The sequence below is a fragment of the Harpegnathos saltator genome, unplaced genomic scaffold (genome assembly GCF_003227715.2).
Source record: "Harpegnathos saltator strain DR-91 unplaced genomic scaffold, Hsal_v8.6 scaffold696, whole genome shotgun sequence".
Taxonomy (NCBI): domain Eukaryota; kingdom Metazoa; phylum Arthropoda; class Insecta; order Hymenoptera; family Formicidae; genus Harpegnathos; species Harpegnathos saltator.
Window position 1 is genome coordinate 1 of NW_020230533.1, and position 18,983 is coordinate 18,983.

Here is an 18,983-nt window from a genome sequence, read left to right on the forward strand (position 1 = left end):
TCCTGTAAACTTCTGAATTATGATCTGCTTTAACACTTCATATCTCGCTTCGCGGAACTGAGCGACGATTTTGCCAAAGGAAAAATTTGTTTCTCGTGCAAAAACGCGTCGAATGAGCCTAATCTCATTAAAATCGGAGCTGATTATGGTACTTCTAAATATTTATCATAGAGTTATTGATGTGACTTGTTATATTGTATAACTGACGTATGCGTGACGTCGCTGCATCCATCTTGCTAGCATAACGTCATATCCCCACCCTGAGTTCCCCTTCCTCGCGCGACGTCATACTCCGCGCACTGGGTTCCCCGCTTCCCCGCGTCCCCCTCAGCACTCCTAAGTTAGAACCGGCCTAACTATTCTACTGCTATAAAGATGTTTTCTCTCCTTTTTTCTTTTTTCCTTTACGCGTGCGAACGTGCACTCTGGAAATTATCTACGAAGAAATTATTCATCACGTCGAGTATTTATTTCCTGTGTGTGCGCGCACGGTATTCCCCTTTTCAAGTAGTCGCGCCTCCGGTTTAAAGATGGACTCAGCCGAACACATTTTTCACGTTTGCTCAAGTGCCTGCCGATCGATGTTTTTAATGAGACCATAGTGAGGAACTCAGTGCTAAAAATAAAATTGCGACAATGTTACGCAGTGTCCGAGCAACTTTGCTGCTTGCATCTTCACGAGAGAAGACACTGCGTTTAAGAAATTTTGCGAGATCATCGCGGTGTCAACTTGTTCATGTTTTACATCTTGATGAATATCTTCGATATCATTTATGCGCATGAGCATGATTAACGCTGGTAAACCGTAAGATATTCGCGCATGAAGATTTCGTGCCGCGCTTCTTCTCTCTCTTTCACTATCGAATCACGAAGTCCGTCTCGTTCCCTTCCATGTAATTTTATTTTGCATTTACTATGAACTTGTACTCATTATTCCAACTGCACGTTTGTCTTTCGGCAAGACATCCCAAAGCGAGCGCACATACTTACACTGAGAGGGATTTCCCCGGAAAATTCAAAAATCTTCGTCCGATCCAGTGCGATGCGGCGTGCAGCGCGGAAAGCGACATGGAGGTGGCTTCATCTTACATAATTACATCAGGATCACACAAGCGTCGAATCGACGACTATAAAAGCGGCGAGATAAAAGGATCTGCATGCAGTGCATCCTGGCAATACCGAACACAATGGCTGTTCGCGCTTTTAACCTAGTGTTCTTATTTTCACTCGTGACGGCCCTCTTAGGGTTGCCAACTGTCATTCCAGGTGAGTGATTAGACTGTTGGTAGCGTGAAACCAAGAAGATTCATCGATTGGTTTGAGGAAAAAAAAGTCCTTTAGCATTTCCTAAATAATTATGGAAAATTTTAAGTCATTAGCAAAAGAAGATTGGTAAATCGTTAGAATCATTCAAAATTCTACGTGTTTAAAAAATGGTAGAGGACTTTTCTACTTAACATAATCTGTTCTATGCGCGCACGTGCGATTTCTTCAAAATACACAGAGAGAACGATTTAGTTGAATTTAACAAATGCTTATTTGGAATAGTCGAAATAGATTTTTTGATTGATCGAACAAAATTTTGTTTGACGCAACAAAAACATTTCGTTGGAACAAGCTGCAACAAAATATTTTTGATGCGTCAAACAAAACTTCGTTCGATCGAAACAAAAAATTTATTTGGACTATTCAAAATAAGCATTTGTTAAATTCAACTAAATTGTTCTCTCTGTGTACGTGCAATACTTTGCACGTACGTTACTCTTCAGTAAATTAAACTGTCGCAATGAGTATTTTGCGACAATTCTTATCGCTCTAACAGTTCAACGCGGTTTAGTACTAAAAACAACTAGAATTTACTTACATAATATTAACATTCAGATAACTCAGAGGTCACGCGAATTTACGATATTACCATGTTTGCATTCCGTAATCTGTTGTCGATAATAATTGTTTAGCAGGAATGATATATACTTGCATTTATAATTGCACGCAACTAGCATTTATTTACATAATATTAACATCCAGATAACTTAGAGGACACGCGAATGTACAATGTTACCACCTATGCATTCCGTAATCTTTCGCCGATAATAATTGTTTAGCAGGAATGATATATACTTGGAGCAGAAATTTTTAACGTTACACAGAATTATCATTGCTCGACGGATCTCGATAGCAGTAGCCTCGCAGTTTGCGATATTTTCATTATTTCAACAACTTCATTTGTTATAATTTTAAACGTCAGAAAAATCTCGAGAAAAACTAAGCAGAGATTTCGTAGTCGTTTCGACATATAATAACGTGAGAAAGATCAAGTTTTTCTTTGAAAATAACAATGACGTGTGGATTCACACGCCGGAATAAATTTAATCGCGATTAACTTAAGATTACTACTTTGCGTTAGTTGACGTAACCTCTTCATATTTTTTCTCACATAATGATCGGCTCATTTTCATCGCATTAATAGACGAGAATCACACATTACCGACCGACTTGCAACCGCCGCCAATAGACGAGAAGGAACATCATGCAACAGTGTTCGTCCTTAATCTATACGCCGTGAAAAACGGTAGTAGCAATGAGCCGGAGGAAATGTATCAGAATGAAATTATCGAGGCTGTACCAGACATACTGGGTAAGTACAGACTGTGTGCACGACCGTAGATAGAAAGATCTTGTCCGTTATATTTTACATGAATTTCTGAACGACTCCATCATGTTCACCGGGAAAATTCTATTGAAAGTCAATTCTTTCTGAAAAACTTGAAATTGAAAATCCACGACGAACTGAAAATCACGACATAAAGCGATACATGAAATATTATATCCATCCTTCACCATATTTCTTCTTAATTAAAATTAAGAAGAGGAATATAATAAATGATAAGCGTGAATAGAGTAAAAACGAATCAGTGATTGGAGAAAAATCATATCTTCGCAGAGCCATTGGCCACCGTCCTTCTAGTGGTGGAGAACGACGAGGAGGAAAAGGAACATCTACTGGTTGACCTCGACGATTTCGCTGAGCAGTTGCAGGGCGAAGGTTACAAAGTCGATAAGATCAATCATAACGGCATGACGAAAGTGCTCAAGTTGAGATTGAGTAAAGAAGAGGCGCAGAATATGGTGGAAGCGGCTTCAAAGCCGCATGATGACATGAAACCCCGTCAAAAGAGGACCATTTGTTCCAAGTGTGGTGGTGGCGGAGGTGGAGGTGGACATTGGGGTAGGTATTACTGTTCCACCTGTGGCGGCAATTATATTTCTGGCGGTGGTGGCAGTTTTGGTGAATATGTGTAGGTTGATACGTGCAGTATCGTGGTATATGTGACTTTTATCGGATAAACAATGATCAACGATGAAGTTTCTGGTTCTGGTTCGCATTAAACTATACGAGGGAAAATGGATGACAAAATTATACAGTGACGTGATTCGCCATCGGTGTGTTCATTGAAAAAAAGAAAAAGAAAAAGACAGTTTTCAGGGAGATTTCCGAGAGATTTGCGATCGAGAGGATAACCCGGTAGCTTCGGTGCATATCTTTAATTTTCGTGCAAGTTTGCGTGTAACTGTAACGTTATGTAAGCAATCGCCTAATAATTGCGTCAGAATATCGCATGAATTGGTTGGCCAGAGTGAGTTATTTACTATATATATTTCTAAGAATCGAGATGCACATCGATGACCACGCTAATATTTTCTCAAGACTTTCCTAGTTTCAGTAAAGTGAATCACGGATGGTTCTTGATTTGATCGCATAATCTTATATCTAAAAATGACTTACACGAAAAGAATTTTTCTGGGTAATGTTGACATTCGTATGCTGAGAAAGTGCCGCGCTAGTTTAACTAGATATATACACGCTGTAAAGCTAGGAAGATATCCGAACAAACAATTATTTGATTGTTATAATATATAAATTTTGTCTTCGATATGAATATATCGCGGTTACGCGATAATATGATATATTATTCGATAAAAGTTTTCTTCGCACAGTCTTGCACAAGCATGCATATATCATTTTATAGAGAAAAAGAGAAAAAATAAAAAAACAAATACGATGATAACAATTGAATACTAATGAAACGATTTGAGGTATGATCTTATTCCATCGAGTTGCCGAATGATTTTTCGATACAAAATGATATGTAGAGACCACGACAATTGCATGTAAAGCACCTTATTTACTAATTACGGGAATGTAACATTAGTGAAACTTTATGCGTAAGAGATATACTAACAACACTGATGAAGTATTGGACAATTTTAATCGACTAATTTTAACCGAATAATTTTAATCTTGATTGAAACAATATTTTTTTACTCGCTTGGCTCTCCTCGGCAACTAATATCAGAGCGTTTTGCCAAAACTTGCGGGTCATAATACCATACTTAACGTCACACCTTAAAAGAACACTAACACTACATACGCCATTTTTTGCTGGAGCCGATCGTAACTGCGATCTATCAAGGGCACACTTTGTTCAGGCCACAAATAGGTTTTATACCAATTGCAATCCTATCTATTGAAATTGCAGGAGGCGGTGGCGGTGGTTATCCAGGCGGTGGCGGTGGTTATCCAGGCGGCGGCTGCAGCAGTTGCGGGTATGTACTTTCAACACGATACTACTCACAGAACGTGACGATGGATCGCACACGTGAACTCATGCAATCGTCTACCAATTATTGCCGAACACAATCGTTTCCATCCAGGAAACTTTAACGAGATAGGCAAAGAGAGAGATAGAGGTTTTTAATGGTAGCGCTATTTTCGTTTGCTTTAACCTCTGGAACCAGAGATTTGCCTGCTGGTTTGTTCGCGCATGAAAATTGCGTTCTATCCGGAATCTTAGCGAATTCAATTTAGTATTTTCATTTATATTCAAACAACCCTTAAAATATCCGCCAATATATACATGGTTGAGCCATCGTCGACGTACTTTATATTACAGTTACGTTCAAATTCTCATTAATCATGACTTTGTTGCTTTCCCAATGAATCAGTGGCGGTGGCGGCGGCGGCGGCGGCAGCGGCAGCTATTCCCAGTCCTCAGCTTCGGCGCAATCTTCCTCCGGCAGTTGGTGAGTACCGAAACTGCAGTACCGAAACTGCTGAACAATTAATTTCGGAAGCTATCGAACGCTCGCGACAGATTAATACGTCACTTTCTTTTACAGGGGAAAGGGAAGGAAATGAGCAGGAAAAGTACGCGTATCCACGTGAACATGTTGCCATCATATATGATTATTACTCGCGACTTTTTTATCGCGGGTGTCATCATTTAGGTGTCATTTTGGATAATACCCCACCAGTGTCTACAATTTTGAGTATGAATAATCATGAGCAATCGTTCCAAGCATTAACTATTTTAATGATCAAGAAATATGTTATGTAACTGTTTGTTTTCCAACTAATTACAATAATACTGGGATTTAAGCAGCAATTTACGGATTATAATAAAGCTAATCGTCTACTTGCTTCATTCGCATATCATCAAGATAGGAGTGACGACAGTAACTAATCATCGATAGATACGGCAGAGTAATACATACCCTTTCATAAATTTAATTTCCCAAAACAATGTTGCGCTTACAAACATCTTTACGATCGCAGAGCGTGCAATAAATAATGATTTGAAATGTTTGTTTCAACAAATAAAAATACACGATAAAGCTTCTCAATAAATGAATAATGCACAAAATTTTCTCTGTGTAGCCGTTTATATCTAGATTTCAGTAATTCCTTAAAAAACAGAAAGACGTTATCACCACTATAATTATATATTTCCGACGTTTTCATATTCTCCAAGAAAAGCACCGAGAAGATAACGTGCAACGTGAAAAACCGTGTAGAGGTGGCTTCGCGTTATATAATTACGTTAGTAACACACACACATCGAGTCGCTGACTATTTAAGGCGTGAGGTAAAAGAATCGATATCCAGTGCACCCTGACAACACTGAACAGCTTCAAAATAGCCGTTTATATTGTTACCGTAATGCTCCTATTTTCATTCGTAACAGTCCTCTCAAGGCTGCCACATATTATTTCAGGTAAGTGGTTATTCTGTTCGTAGTATGAAACCAAAAAGACACCGTGAAGAAGATATAGTGAAAAGTTGTTGCAATCGTATTTCATAAAATTCTCTCTGTTCGTGTTATACCTTGTTTTCATGGTAAAAGATATTGCTTTTTTCACCGACTGGTTTAAGAAAAAACAACTTTAGTTCATTCAATTTATTTTGACCTCCTCACCTTAATTATAGATGAGCTAATAATTTGATCATTAAAAATTAAAAATGCGTTAAAAATGCGACGTATATGTGTCGATAAAAAAAATTATAAATTCCCCAGACAGAAAACTATTCAATTACATGGACAACGTTTTACATTGAATTTATACCGCGAACAATTTGTAATTTGCAAAGAGAACTGTAATGGAAATATATTATAACGTCTAGTAGTTGATTTTTTCTGATTTTCGACAATTTTTAATCTTTATTTAAAAGTCAAGAACAAAATTAATGAATGAAACATTGTCCGTTGTTATCGATGTCCTTATGGGCTTATGCCATTCATTGGGCAGTTGCCGAATCCTATCATGGTAGAAACTTGGTAGCTTTGAGGTTATAAAGTCAAATGAAATCGAAGTCATAATAAAATTTCGTATATCGTCAACTGACGAAAAATGTGTATCAGAATATGCGTAACCCGTGTGAAGCTGGCCCCCCAATATTAAAAAATCGAATTTTTGCTTTTTGCATTCGTTTACTCATCGTTTGCTCACGAATGCCTCTTTGGAATTTTCGTTTATCCCCTCTTAGTTCAAAAGTTATACGCAATTTAACTTTTTCCTACCTCTGGAGCATATACAGAGTGTTTCGACTTACGATATAATTCTGGAATTCCTTTAGATTAGGTCATTTTGGACCAAAAAGTCCATTTTGCAAACAACCACGCAAAATTTTAAATTATTAATTATTGAAAATGGCCATATTTAGAGACTTTTTTAATTAATGACTTGAAAATTTGTGTATTTATTTACAAAATGATAAAAGACTTTTTTGTTCAGAATGATCTAATCTACAATTATATTACGGCTATTTTGTCTAGCGACAGGTTCAAGATTCAAGGTTCACAATTCAATATATTGATATCTATCGCTGGACATAATAGCCATAATATAATTGTAGATTAAATCAGTCTGAACAAAATAGCCCTTTATTATTTTGCAAATAAATATGCAAAGTTTCAAGTTGTTAATTAAGAAAGTCTCTAAATAGGGCCATTTTCAATAATTTATAATTTAAAATTTTGCGTGGTTGTTTGCAAAATGGTAAACTTTTTGGTCCAAAATGACCTATTCTAAAGGAATGCCAGAGTTATATCAAGTCGAAACACCCTATATGTTGCACTTACGAAAAAAAATAATAAATTTTAAACAGATAGTTCTATCGACTTCTATCTTAGCTTGTTTTAAAGAAGAAGGTTCATGCTACATGTAAAAAAATCGCACACTTTGATATGTAATGTTGTCTAGAACACATAGTTTTGTAAATTTTACGAAAAATCAAACTTTTAGGTAGTGAAGAATAACTATATATTATGTCCAAAAATCAGTGATTTGATGCAAATTATCTTAAACTTTTGGCTATTTTCCACGGTTTACGTTGGTTTGCTTTTCATTTGCGCAATTGTGATCTTCTCTTATGCATCGACAATTCTACCGCTCTATCTTACATTCATTGCATGGGCTCGATTTCATTTCCACATTTGTCTGCCGTGGCTCGTCAGGTTTGGTCTCGGTATGCGAATCGCGATTTATTTCTCTACGCCGCGTACGTTCCTTCGACGCAGAACGTGGAGACAGATGCTCAATCCCATATCGTTTCTACCGAAACTGAGTGGTCTCTTTCATGCGACTATTTTCATCGCATCGAATCGGGATTTGACCCTTTTGACATCGACTTATTTGCTTCCTCAATCTATACTAAATGTCCTTGTTTCGTTTCCTGGCTTCCCGATCCATTAGCACACTCCATAGACGCATTTTCCCTCGATTGGAGTAAATTTTATTTCTTCGCTTTCCCTCCGTTTATTTTGATTTTGCGAGTCCTTCGCAAAATTATCTCTGACAAGGCGGAAAGGGTGTTGGTAGTTCCTTGATGGCCTACACAACCCTAGTTTCCTTTATTTAATCAGCTTCTCATCGGTCAGCTTCTTCATTTTAGTTCTAATATTAGCATGTTATCCTCCCCTTTCAACGAGTTTCATCCAGCATAGTCTTACCTTTCCCTGGCGGTCGCGAGGTTATCCGCCAAGCATTCCTGAAGAAGAGAACACCGGTTTCAGCAGTTGACATCATGCTCGCATCACTCACACCTTCCACCTTTTCCCAGTACTCTAGAGTCTAGACCACTGAAGCTCTGGTGGCAGTTTTTTCAACAGAACCGTGAGGATAGTTTTTCTCCGTCTACTGTTTCCGTTTTGGATTTCTTGTCTTCGTGTCTTGCGAATACAGGATCCTACTCATCGTTAAACATTTACCATTCTGCAATCTCTCTTATTTCTTCCGCCGATATTGGATCCCATCTCTTAATTAAGCATTTTTTTAAGGATGTGGCCGCCTTAAAACCATCGCGTCCACGTTATGATTTTACTTGGGATCCATCTCCTATTATTGTTTACCTAGCTGGGTTGTATCCATATTCTACTTTATCTCTTGAACTTATATCTAAGAAATTAGTTACTCTTTTCGCCTTTACAACTGCTCAACACATGCAGACTCTCACCGCCATTCAGCGTTCAAATATTGTTATCACGGATTCTCTAATCATTCGCATCCCTACTCGTCTTAAAACTTCAGGGATCGGACGCGCTCAGCCCATGCTCGTTTTTAAACCTTTCTTAGAAAAGCCGGAACTCTGTCTTTTTTCTCTTATAAAAGGTGTCCCAAAATTCACGCAAGAAGTAATTTTGATAGAAAACACAGGTTTATAATTAAAAATTGTAAATTTTTTATTGATTCATAAAGTATATAGTATAGGGTTTGGTATGGAATAACATATCGGGTAAATGGCCTCCACGGCTTTGCTGGCACAAATGCACTCTTTTGTTGAAATTTTCCATGACCGTTTTGCATAAATGTGGCTGAATTTCGTTGATACAGCGCTCAATTTCCTCCTTCAAGGCGTAGATGGTCATGGGCTTGTTGGCATAAACCTTAGACTTCAAAAACCTCCCGAAAAAAAGCTCAACGGCGTTAAATCGCATGATCTGGGCGGCCAAATCTGATCACCAAAACGGGAAATTACACGACCAGGAAATGACTCATGCAGTAATTGAATTGTTTCTCGGGCTGTATGGCATGTGGCATCGTCTTGTTGAAACCACATGTCGTCCACATCCATATCTTGCAATTTAGACACAAAAAACTGGATTATCATCGCGATAGCGAGCACCATTAACTGTTATTGCCTGACCAGCCGCATTTTCGAAGAAGAATGGTCCGATGATGCCTCCAGCCCAAAATCCGCACCAAACAGTGACACGTTGTGGATGCATTTGTTTCTCAACAATCACTCGCGGATTTTCTGAACCCCAAATGCGACAATTTTGCCGATTAACCAAGCCATCAAGATGAAAATGAGCTTCATCGCTGAAGATGATTTTGTTCGAAAAATCAGCATCCACTTGTTGTTGTTCCATAACCCATTCAACGAACTTTCCACGCTGTGCATGGTCAGTTTAAAAACTCTAAACTGTCAGCTGTCACGCTGTCTTTTTTTTTCGTTGGCAACACTTTACCGCACAAATGGCACAAAATTCAAATCTTGCGTGAATTTTGGGACACCCTTTACATCTTTATCTGGAGCGTACCGCGGACCTTCGTCGCCTTAATTGTGACGCGTTTTTTATTTCATATTGTAAACCTTATTTCTCGGTCTCTTCTCAGACAATAGATCGGTGGGTTAAATCCGTACTGGAAGCCAGGACGTCAGGTATAGACGTTTCAATTTTTTCTGCGCATTCTACTTGCCATGCCTCTACTTCGCTTGCCGCCAGCAGAGGCATTAATATAAACAAGATTCGTCGTACTGCCGGTTGGAGTAAATCCTCCGATGTTTTTGCTCGTTTTTATAATAGACCAGTTGTTTCGGATTCTATTTTCCAATCTACCATTCTTACTATGTAAAGTCTCAATTGTATAACTCTTAACATTCTCAACACAGTCTTCTTGTCTATCTTTACTGTACTCTTCTGCCAAATCTGTGGGTTAAACATCTACATATATCCATCCGGACGAGAACTTGCTTAATTAGGAAATTGAACGAACTTACGGTAAAGTTCAGTTGTAATTATACTTTCTCGCCCGGATGGACACTCCCACCCTTCCATTCCCTTTACCAGATTTGGCATTGTTTAAATAATGGCGCAAGCGCGAGCAGCGACGTTGTTGACGGAGTAGCCAAGGCGAGATGCACGCTTGTTAGACGACAAGATGCGTTTATTCTTTGCCTTTTAAATATCCTGTTAGGGAAGCGCGACGAAGCGCGACTACATATATTCATCCAGACGAAAAAGCATAAATTACAATCGAACTTCACCGTAAGTTCGTTCAATTTCCTAATTATATCATCGACATATGACTGTTTAATTGATTGGCAACAACGCTGTGCCAGAGAATTATTATCTAGTTTCGGAAAATATATTGATAGGTGCATTACAAATATTGATAACTCTGAAGAAAACGAAGGAGGGGATACAACATTGGCGGGGGAAATTTGCCTGTATTAAAAGGAGCTCCTGCATATTGTTTCATCAGTCGCTTTGTAAACACAAGGTTCGGCAGTAGCTTCCACATACAGTAAAGCCAAAATGTACAGTGTCGAAGTGAACGCTAAATAAGCAAATTATTACATGCCTGTTCAACATGAGGATGACCTCGCGTGGGAACAAAAGTACGACGAATGCATCGAGGCTCCACCATGCAAGAGAAAACGTGAGAAGTGAGTATCAATGTGAATTTGGTACTTTGTGTGCACTTTCCCGGTTGAATTCTTAAATGTATACATTTATTATATTTTTATAGCATTCCTGAGCCACGTCATGCTACTCGTATCCTGGTCGCAGATACGCTTTGACGTCACATAAGTATTTGGAGATTGGAATCACTGTACAATCTATGGAAATAGTCCTCGGTAATAATCGCGGTAATCAACTAATATTACATACAAAAACTTGGAGAAAACGGATGGGAAATCATGTTGTTATATAATGACTTCTGGAAACGAACAAGCCATAGTACTTTCCGCTACGGATTCGAGATTTAATAGTGGAATTGTGTAAGATAAATGATTCAAAAATTGTAAAATTAACGCTGTCTCCTAAGTGTTTGTATTTGAAACCTGCTATCACGAACATGTCATTTACTTATGAACATTGTATTAATCATATGTATATGTGGTTGTCCGAAAATACGCATCTCGTTAGTTCAAAATTTCAAACTTTTGTAAATATTCTTCGAGAGAAAAATATTACCGAAATGTGTTATGTGGTAAAAGCGATACGTGAAAGCGCCGGCTTTGACTGTGAGTCACTTGTTGATTGTGAGCTGTTGGCATGCGCTTTGAAAAATATCATGTATTACGAAGTTGTGAACAAATAAAATGTTTATTCTGAGAAATAATTTATTTTGTTATATGATATATGTATTTTTTTTACTTTAGACCACATCCTTTCTTCGACAAAAATATACCAACTACTGTATAGGTTCAAACCTTAGATTGTGTAGGTCGAGCCTCTTTGACTGGAACTGCATGCATGATAGATAATGGGTTGAGCTGATAATGAACTTTTTAATATTTTAATTAAATGTATTAATTAACTTTTTAAAATTAATATAACATCTCTCGGCATATTTTTCTCTGTACATATGCATGACGTCATCATACACACGTTGGAAACCTTAACTAGATATCTACTATCAATAGGCGACGGTGATTTAGGAGGTTGGAGCGTTGTATACTAGCCACGAGGGCTTAAGTTCGAGTCAAGCAACATCCCGGCATGTATTTTTTTCTCTGACGTATGCGTGACGTCGCCTTTCGACATATACGTGACGTGCATACCATTTTTCTTTATCTGATATAACAATAGGTTTGGTATCAGCCTACGATTTGGTATCAGCAGTCTAACGCCGATGATTGACAAGAATGTTTTTTCGTCAAAATGTGATATTGTAGTACCCAGTGTCATTACATTGCAGTATTTAAAAATTGTAATAAAAAGTATAACTGACATATGCGTGACGTCGCAGCATTCACCTTGCTAGCGTGACGTCATACCCCACTCTGAGTTCCCCTTCCCCGTGCGACGTCATACGCCCTGGGTTCCCCGCTTCCCCGCGTCCCCCTCAGCACTCCTAAGTTAGAACCGGCCTAGCTATTCTACTGCTATAAAGATGTTTTCTCTCCTTTTTTCTTTTTTCCTTTACGCGCGCGCGCGTGCACGCGAACGTGCACTCTGGAAATTATGTACGAAGAAATTATTGGTCACATCGAGTACTTGTTTCCTGTGTGTGCGCGCACGGTATTCCCCCTTTCAAATAGTCGAGTCTCCGCGGTTTAAAGACGGACTCAGCCGAACACATTTTTCACGTTTGCTCAAAAGCCTGCCGGTCGATGTTTTTAATGAGACCGTAGTGAGGAACGCAGTGCTAAAAATAAAATTGCGACGATGTTACGCAGTGTCCGAGCAACTTTGCTGCTCGCATCTTCACGAGAGAAGACACTGCGTTTAAGAAATTTTGCGAGATCATCGCGGTGTCAACTTATTCATGTTTTACATCTTGAATATCTTCGATATCATTTATACGCATGAGCATGATTAACGCTGGTAAACCATAAGATATTTGCGCATGAAGATTTCGCGCCGCGCTTCTTCTCTCTTTTTCACTATCGAGTCACGAAGTCTGTCTCGTTCCCTTCCATATAATTTTACTTCGCGTTTACTACGAACTCGTACTCATTATTCCAATTGCACGTTTGTCTTTCGGCGAGACGTCCCAAGACACATGTTTATAGCGAAGGGGATTCCCCCGGAAAATTCAAAAATCTGCGTCCGATCCAGCGCAATGCGGCATGCAGCGCGGAAAGCGGCATGGAGGTGGCTTCATCTTACATAATTACATCAGGATCGCACACACGTCGAATCGATGACTATAAAAGCACCGAGATAAGAGGATCTGCATGCAGTACATCCTGGCAATACCGAACACGATGGCTGTTCGCGCTTTTAACCTAGTGTTCTTATTTTCATTCGTGACGGCCCTCTTAGGGTTGCCAACTGTCATTCCAGGTAAGTTATTAGACTATTAGTAGCGTGAAACCAAGAAGATTCATCGATTGGTTTAAGGAAAAAAAGTCCTTTAGCATTTCCTAAATAATTATGGAAAATTTTAAGTCATTAGCAAAAGAAGATTGGTAAATCGTCATAATCATTCGAAACTCTGCATGTTTCAAAAATGGTAGAGGACTTTTCTATTTAACGTAATCTGTTCTATCCGCGCAAGTGCGACTTCTTCAAAATACGTGCAATACCTTGCACGTGTGTTACTCTTCAGTAAATTAAACTGTCACTGAATATTTTGCGACAATTCTTGTCGCTCTAACAGTTCAACGCGGTTTAGTACTAAAAACAACTAGCATTTATTTACATAATATTAACATTCAGATAACTCAGAGGTCACGCAAATTTAAGGTGTTACCACGTGTGCATTCCGTAATCTTTTGTCGATAATAATTGTTTAACGGGAATGATATATACTTGCATTTATACTTGCGTGCAGCTAGCATTTATTTACATAATATTAACATTCAGATAACTCAGAGGACACGCGAATTTACAATGATGATATATACTTGGAGCAGAAATTTTTAACGTTTCACAGAATTACCATTGCTCGACGGATCTCGATAGTAATAGCTTCGCACTTTGCGATATTTTCATTATTTCAACAACTCCATTCGTTATAATTTTAAACGTCATGTAGAAAAATTTCGAGAAAAACCAAGCAGAGATTTCGTGGCCGTTTCAACATGTATTGTATAATAACGTGAGAAAGATCAAGTTTTTCTTTGAAAATAACAGTGACGTGGATTTACGCGCCGGAATAAATTCAATCGCAATTAATTTAAAATTATTACTTCACGTTAGTTGACGTAACCTCTTCATATTTTTTCTCACATAATGACCGGCTCATTTTTATCACAGTAATAGACGAGAATCACACATTGCCGACCGACTTGCAACCGCCTCCAATAGAGAAGGAACATCATACAACAGTGTTCGTCCTTAATCTATACGCCGTAAAAAACAGTAGTAGCAATAAGCCGGAGGAAATGTTTCAGAATGAAATTATCGAGGCTGTACCAGACATACTGGGTAAGTACAGACTGTGTGCACGACCGTAGATAGAAAGATCTTGTCCGTTATATTTTATATGAATTTCTGTACGAGACTCCATCTTGTTCACTGGGATAATTCTATTGAAAGTCAATTCTTCCTAAAAAACTTGAAATTGAAAATCTACGACGAACTCAAAATCACGACATGAAGCGACACATGAAATATTATATCCATCCTTCACCGTATTTCTTCTTAATTAAAATTAAAAAGAGGAATATAATAAATGGTAAGCGTAAATAGAATAAAAACGAATCAGTGATTGGAGAAAAATCATATCTTCGCAGAGCCATTGGCCATCGTTCTTCTAGTGGTTGAGAACGATGAGGAGGAAAAAGAACATCTACTGGTTGACCTCGACGATTTCGCTGGGCAGTTGCAGGGCGAAGGTTACAAGGTCGATAAGGTCAATCATAACGGCAAGACGAAGATGCTCAAGTTGAAATTGAGTAAAGAAGAGGCGCAGAATATGGTGGAAGCGGCTTCAAAGCCGCACGATGACATGAAACCCCGTGAAAAGAGAACCATTTGTTTAAAGTGTGGTGGTGGCGGAGGAGGAGGTGGATACAGGGGTGGGTATGATATGGGTGGTTACTGTCGCACATGTGGCGGCGGTTATCCTTCTGGCGGTGGCGGCAATTATCCTCCTAGCGGTGGTGGCGGATATGGTAAGTATACGTAGATTGATACGTGCAGTATTCTAGTATATTTGACTTTTAAAATAAACAATGATCAACGATGAAGTTCCTGGTTCTCAGTGCATTAAACTATGCGATATCTCGAAAATGGTTGACAAAATTATACAGTGATGTGATTCGTGTGTTTACTGAGAAAAGAAAAAGAAAAAGACAGTCTTCAGGGTTGCCGAGAGATTTGCGATCGAGAGAATAACCCGGTAGCTTCGGGGCATGTCTTTAATATACGTGCAGGTTCTTGAGCACGTTTGCGTGTAACTGTAATGTCATGTAAGCAATCGCCTAATAATTGCGTCAGAATATCGCGTGAATTGGTTGGCGAGAGTGAGTTGTTTACTATATATATTTCTAAGAATCGAGATGCACACCGATGACCGCGCTAATATTTTCTCAAGACTTTCCTAGTTTCAGTAAAGTGAATCACGGATGATTCTTGATTCTCGCATAATCTTATATCTAGAAATGACTTACACCAAAAGAATTTAATGACTTACACGAAAAGAATTTTTCTGGGAAATGTTGACATTCGTATGCTGAGAAAGTGTTGCACTAGTTTAACTGGATATATTCACGCTATAAAGCTAGGAAGATATCCGAACAAACAATTATTTGATTGTTATAATATATAAATTTGGTCTTCGATATGAATATGTCGCGATTGCGCGACAATATGATATATTATGTGATAAAAGTTTTCTTCGCTCACTCTTGCACAATCATGCATATATCATTTTATAGAGAAAAAGAGAAGAAAAAGAAAAACAAATACGATGATAACAATTGAATACTAATGAAACGATTTGAGGTATGATCTTATTCCATCGAGTTGCCGAATGATTTTTCGATACAAAATGATGTGTAGAAACCACGACAATTGCATGTAAAGTACCTTACTTGCTAATTACGGAAATGTAACATTGGTGAAACTTTACACGTAAGAGAGATACTAACAACACTGATAAAATACTGGACAATTTTAATGAGCTAATTTTAACCGAATAATTTTAATTTTGATTGAAACAATAACACAAATTTTTTTACTCGCTTGGCTCTCCTCGGTAACTAATGTCGGAGCGTTTTGCCAAAACTTGCAGGTCATAACACCATACTTAACGTCACACCTTAACAGGACACTAATACTATTAGGTGTATGAATTAATTCGGTCCATCTGGCGGTCAATTGCTGTACTATATAATTTTCTAACCTCTAATGTCTGCCAAAAGCTTTATTTTTTAGTTTTGATATCTGGCAATAATATTCAATTGATAAACGTTTGGGTTTGTAACAATAACATAGTGTTTATCTGATTCGAAAATGTCAAAATTCGAGCCAAAAAAGCATCATTTCCTATTCTCATTTTCTATTTTCATTTGAAGAAAACAGCCGCTGAAGCTCATCGAATGCTTGTAGAAGGTTATAGTGAAAGTACTTCCACCGATAAATCATGCAGAGAATGGTTTCGACGTGTCAAAAGGGATGATTTCAGTGTCGATGACAAACCTCGTCCAGGTCAGCCGAAGAAGTTTGAGGACGAAGAATTGCAGGCGCTAATCAATGAAGATCCATGTCAATCGCAACATAAGCTCGCACAATTGTTGAATGTTGATCGATCAACAATTTCTGTGCGTTTGACAGCCATGGGAAAGATTTACAAAGAAGGAAGATGGGTGTCATACGAAAGAATTGAAAGAAAGAGACATCGAGAGGCGAAGAACCATGTCTGAAATTTTGCTTGTCAGGCAAAAAAGAAAAAGTTTTTTGCATCATATTGTAACTGGAAACGAAAAGTGGATATATTTCGAAAATCCCAAACGAAGGAAATCCATTAGCGATCCAAGAAAACCATCCACATCGATACCAAAGCGGAATATTCACGGCAAGAGAGTAATGTTCTGTATATAGTGGAACCAGAAGGGTATAGTGTATCATGAACTATTAAAATAGAGCCGAACCATCATTGCCGAACTCTACTAACAACAATTGATCCGTTTAAACAACGTATTGAAGAATAAGCGGCCGGAATATGCAAACAGACAAAGTGATCTTCCAGCACGATAACGCTCGGTCACATGTTGAAAAGATTGTAAAGGCCACCTTGGAAGCACTTGGCTGAGACATTTTACCTCACCCGCTATATTCACCAGACATTGCTCCATCTGATTATCACTTGTTCAGATGGATGGAACACGGGCTTTCGGACCAGCATTTCAACAATTATGAAGAAATAGAGAAATGGCTCAATAAATGGATCGCTTCGAAGGACGAGTCGTTTTCCCGTCACGAAATGCAACAACTGCCAGACAGATGGGAAAAAATAATAGCAAGCGATGGCAAATACTTTCATTAGTGTATTTTTTCATGTTTCTTCATACTAAAGTCTTCTTTGGAAGAAAAAACGGACCGAATTAATTCACACACCTAATACATACGCCATTTTTTGCTGGAGCCGATCGTAACTGCGTTCTAACAGGGACACGCTTTGTTCAGGACTACAAATACCAATTGTAATTGTACCCATTGGAACTGGACATGGACATGGACATAGAAGAGGACATGGAGGCGGTGGCGGTGGTTATCCAAGCGGTGGCGGTGGTTATCCAAGCGGTGGCGGTGGTTATCCAGGCGGCGGCTGCAACAGTTGCGGGTATGTACTTTCAACACGATACTACTCACAGAACGTGACGATGGATCGCGCACGTGAACTCATGCAATCGTCTGCCAATTATCGCCGAACACAATAGTTTCCATCCAAGAAACTTTAACGAGACAGGCAGAGAGAGAGAGAGAGAGAGAGAGAGAGAGAGAGAGGTGTTTAACGGTCGCGATACTTTCGTTTGCTTTAACCGTCTGAAACCAGAGATTTGCCTGCTGGTTTATTCGCGCATGAAAATTGCGTTTTATCCAGAATCTTAGCGAATTCAATTTAGTATTTTCATTTATATTCAAACAACTCTTAAAATATCCGCCATTATCTGCATGGTTAAGCCATCGTCGACGTACTTTATATTGTTACGTTATACTGTTACGTTCGAATTCTCATTAATCATGACATTGTTGCTTTCCCAATAAACCAGCGGCGGCGGCGGCGGTTACGGCGGCGGCGGCGGCGGCAGCTATTCCCAGTCCTCTGCGCAGGCTTCGGCGCAATCTTCCTCCAGCGGTTGGTGAGTACCAAAACTGCAGTACCGAAACTGCAGAAGATTAATTTTGTACGCTATCGAACGCTCGCAACAAATTAATACGTCACTTTCTCTTCCAGGGGAGGGAAATGAGCGAGAGAAGCACGCGTAACCACGTGAACATGTTGCCATCATATATGATTATTACTCGCAACTTTTTTATCGCGGGTATTTAAGTGTCATTTTGGATAATACTCCACTAGTGTCTACAATTTTGAGTATGAATAATCAGGAGCAACCGTTTCATGCATTAACTATTTTAATGATGAAAAAATATGTTATGTAACTTGTTTTTCAACTAATTACAATAATATTGGGATTTAAGCAGCAATTTATTATAGTAAAGGATTATAGTAAAGCTAATCGTCTATTTGCTTCATTCGCATATCATCAAGATGTAGTGACGACAGTAATTAATCATCGATAGATTCGGAAGATTAATACATACCCTTTCATAGATTTAATTTCCCAGAACAATGTTGCGCTTACAAATATCTTTACGATCGCAGAGCGTGCAATAAATAATGGTTTGAAATGTTTGTTTCAAGAAATAAAAATACACGATAAGACTTATCAATAAATGAATAATGCATAAAGTTTTTTCGGTGTAGCCGTTTACTAGATTTTAGTAATTCCTTAA

At 38.5% G+C, this 18,983-nt stretch overlaps 2 protein-coding genes across 3 annotated transcripts; both read left to right on the forward strand.

Annotated features, from left to right (window-relative positions):
• Window positions 1-1,009: 1,009 nt before the first annotated feature.
• LOC105187761 (keratin, type II cytoskeletal 1) lies at window positions 1,010-5,705 on the forward strand. The gene is made up of 6 exons (XM_011148758.3): window positions 1,010-1,266; window positions 2,471-2,638; window positions 2,945-3,229; window positions 4,542-4,608; window positions 5,008-5,085; window positions 5,182-5,705. Exons 1-6 carry the CDS (start codon window positions 1,158-1,160, stop codon window positions 5,198-5,200), a joined length of 726 nt encoding a protein of 241 aa, XP_011147060.2. The 5' UTR covers window positions 1,010-1,157; the 3' UTR covers window positions 5,201-5,705.
• Window positions 5,706-13,185: 7,480 nt separating this feature from the next.
• On the forward strand, window positions 13,186-18,944 carry LOC105187762 (keratin, type II cytoskeletal 1). 2 transcript variants are annotated; one of them, XM_011148759.3, is made up of 6 exons: window positions 13,186-13,361; window positions 14,277-14,447; window positions 14,756-15,136; window positions 17,652-17,808; window positions 18,239-18,328; window positions 18,424-18,944. In XM_011148759.3, exons 1-6 carry the CDS (start codon window positions 13,253-13,255, stop codon window positions 18,434-18,436), a joined length of 921 nt encoding a protein of 306 aa, XP_011147061.3. In that variant the 5' UTR covers window positions 13,186-13,252; the 3' UTR covers window positions 18,437-18,944. The 2 variants fall into 2 exon arrangements, with proteins under 2 accessions (XP_011147061.3, XP_025161234.1); XM_025305449.1 differs by having other exon boundaries at window positions 13,191-13,361; window positions 14,283-14,447.
• Window positions 18,945-18,983: the final 39 nt, after the last annotated feature.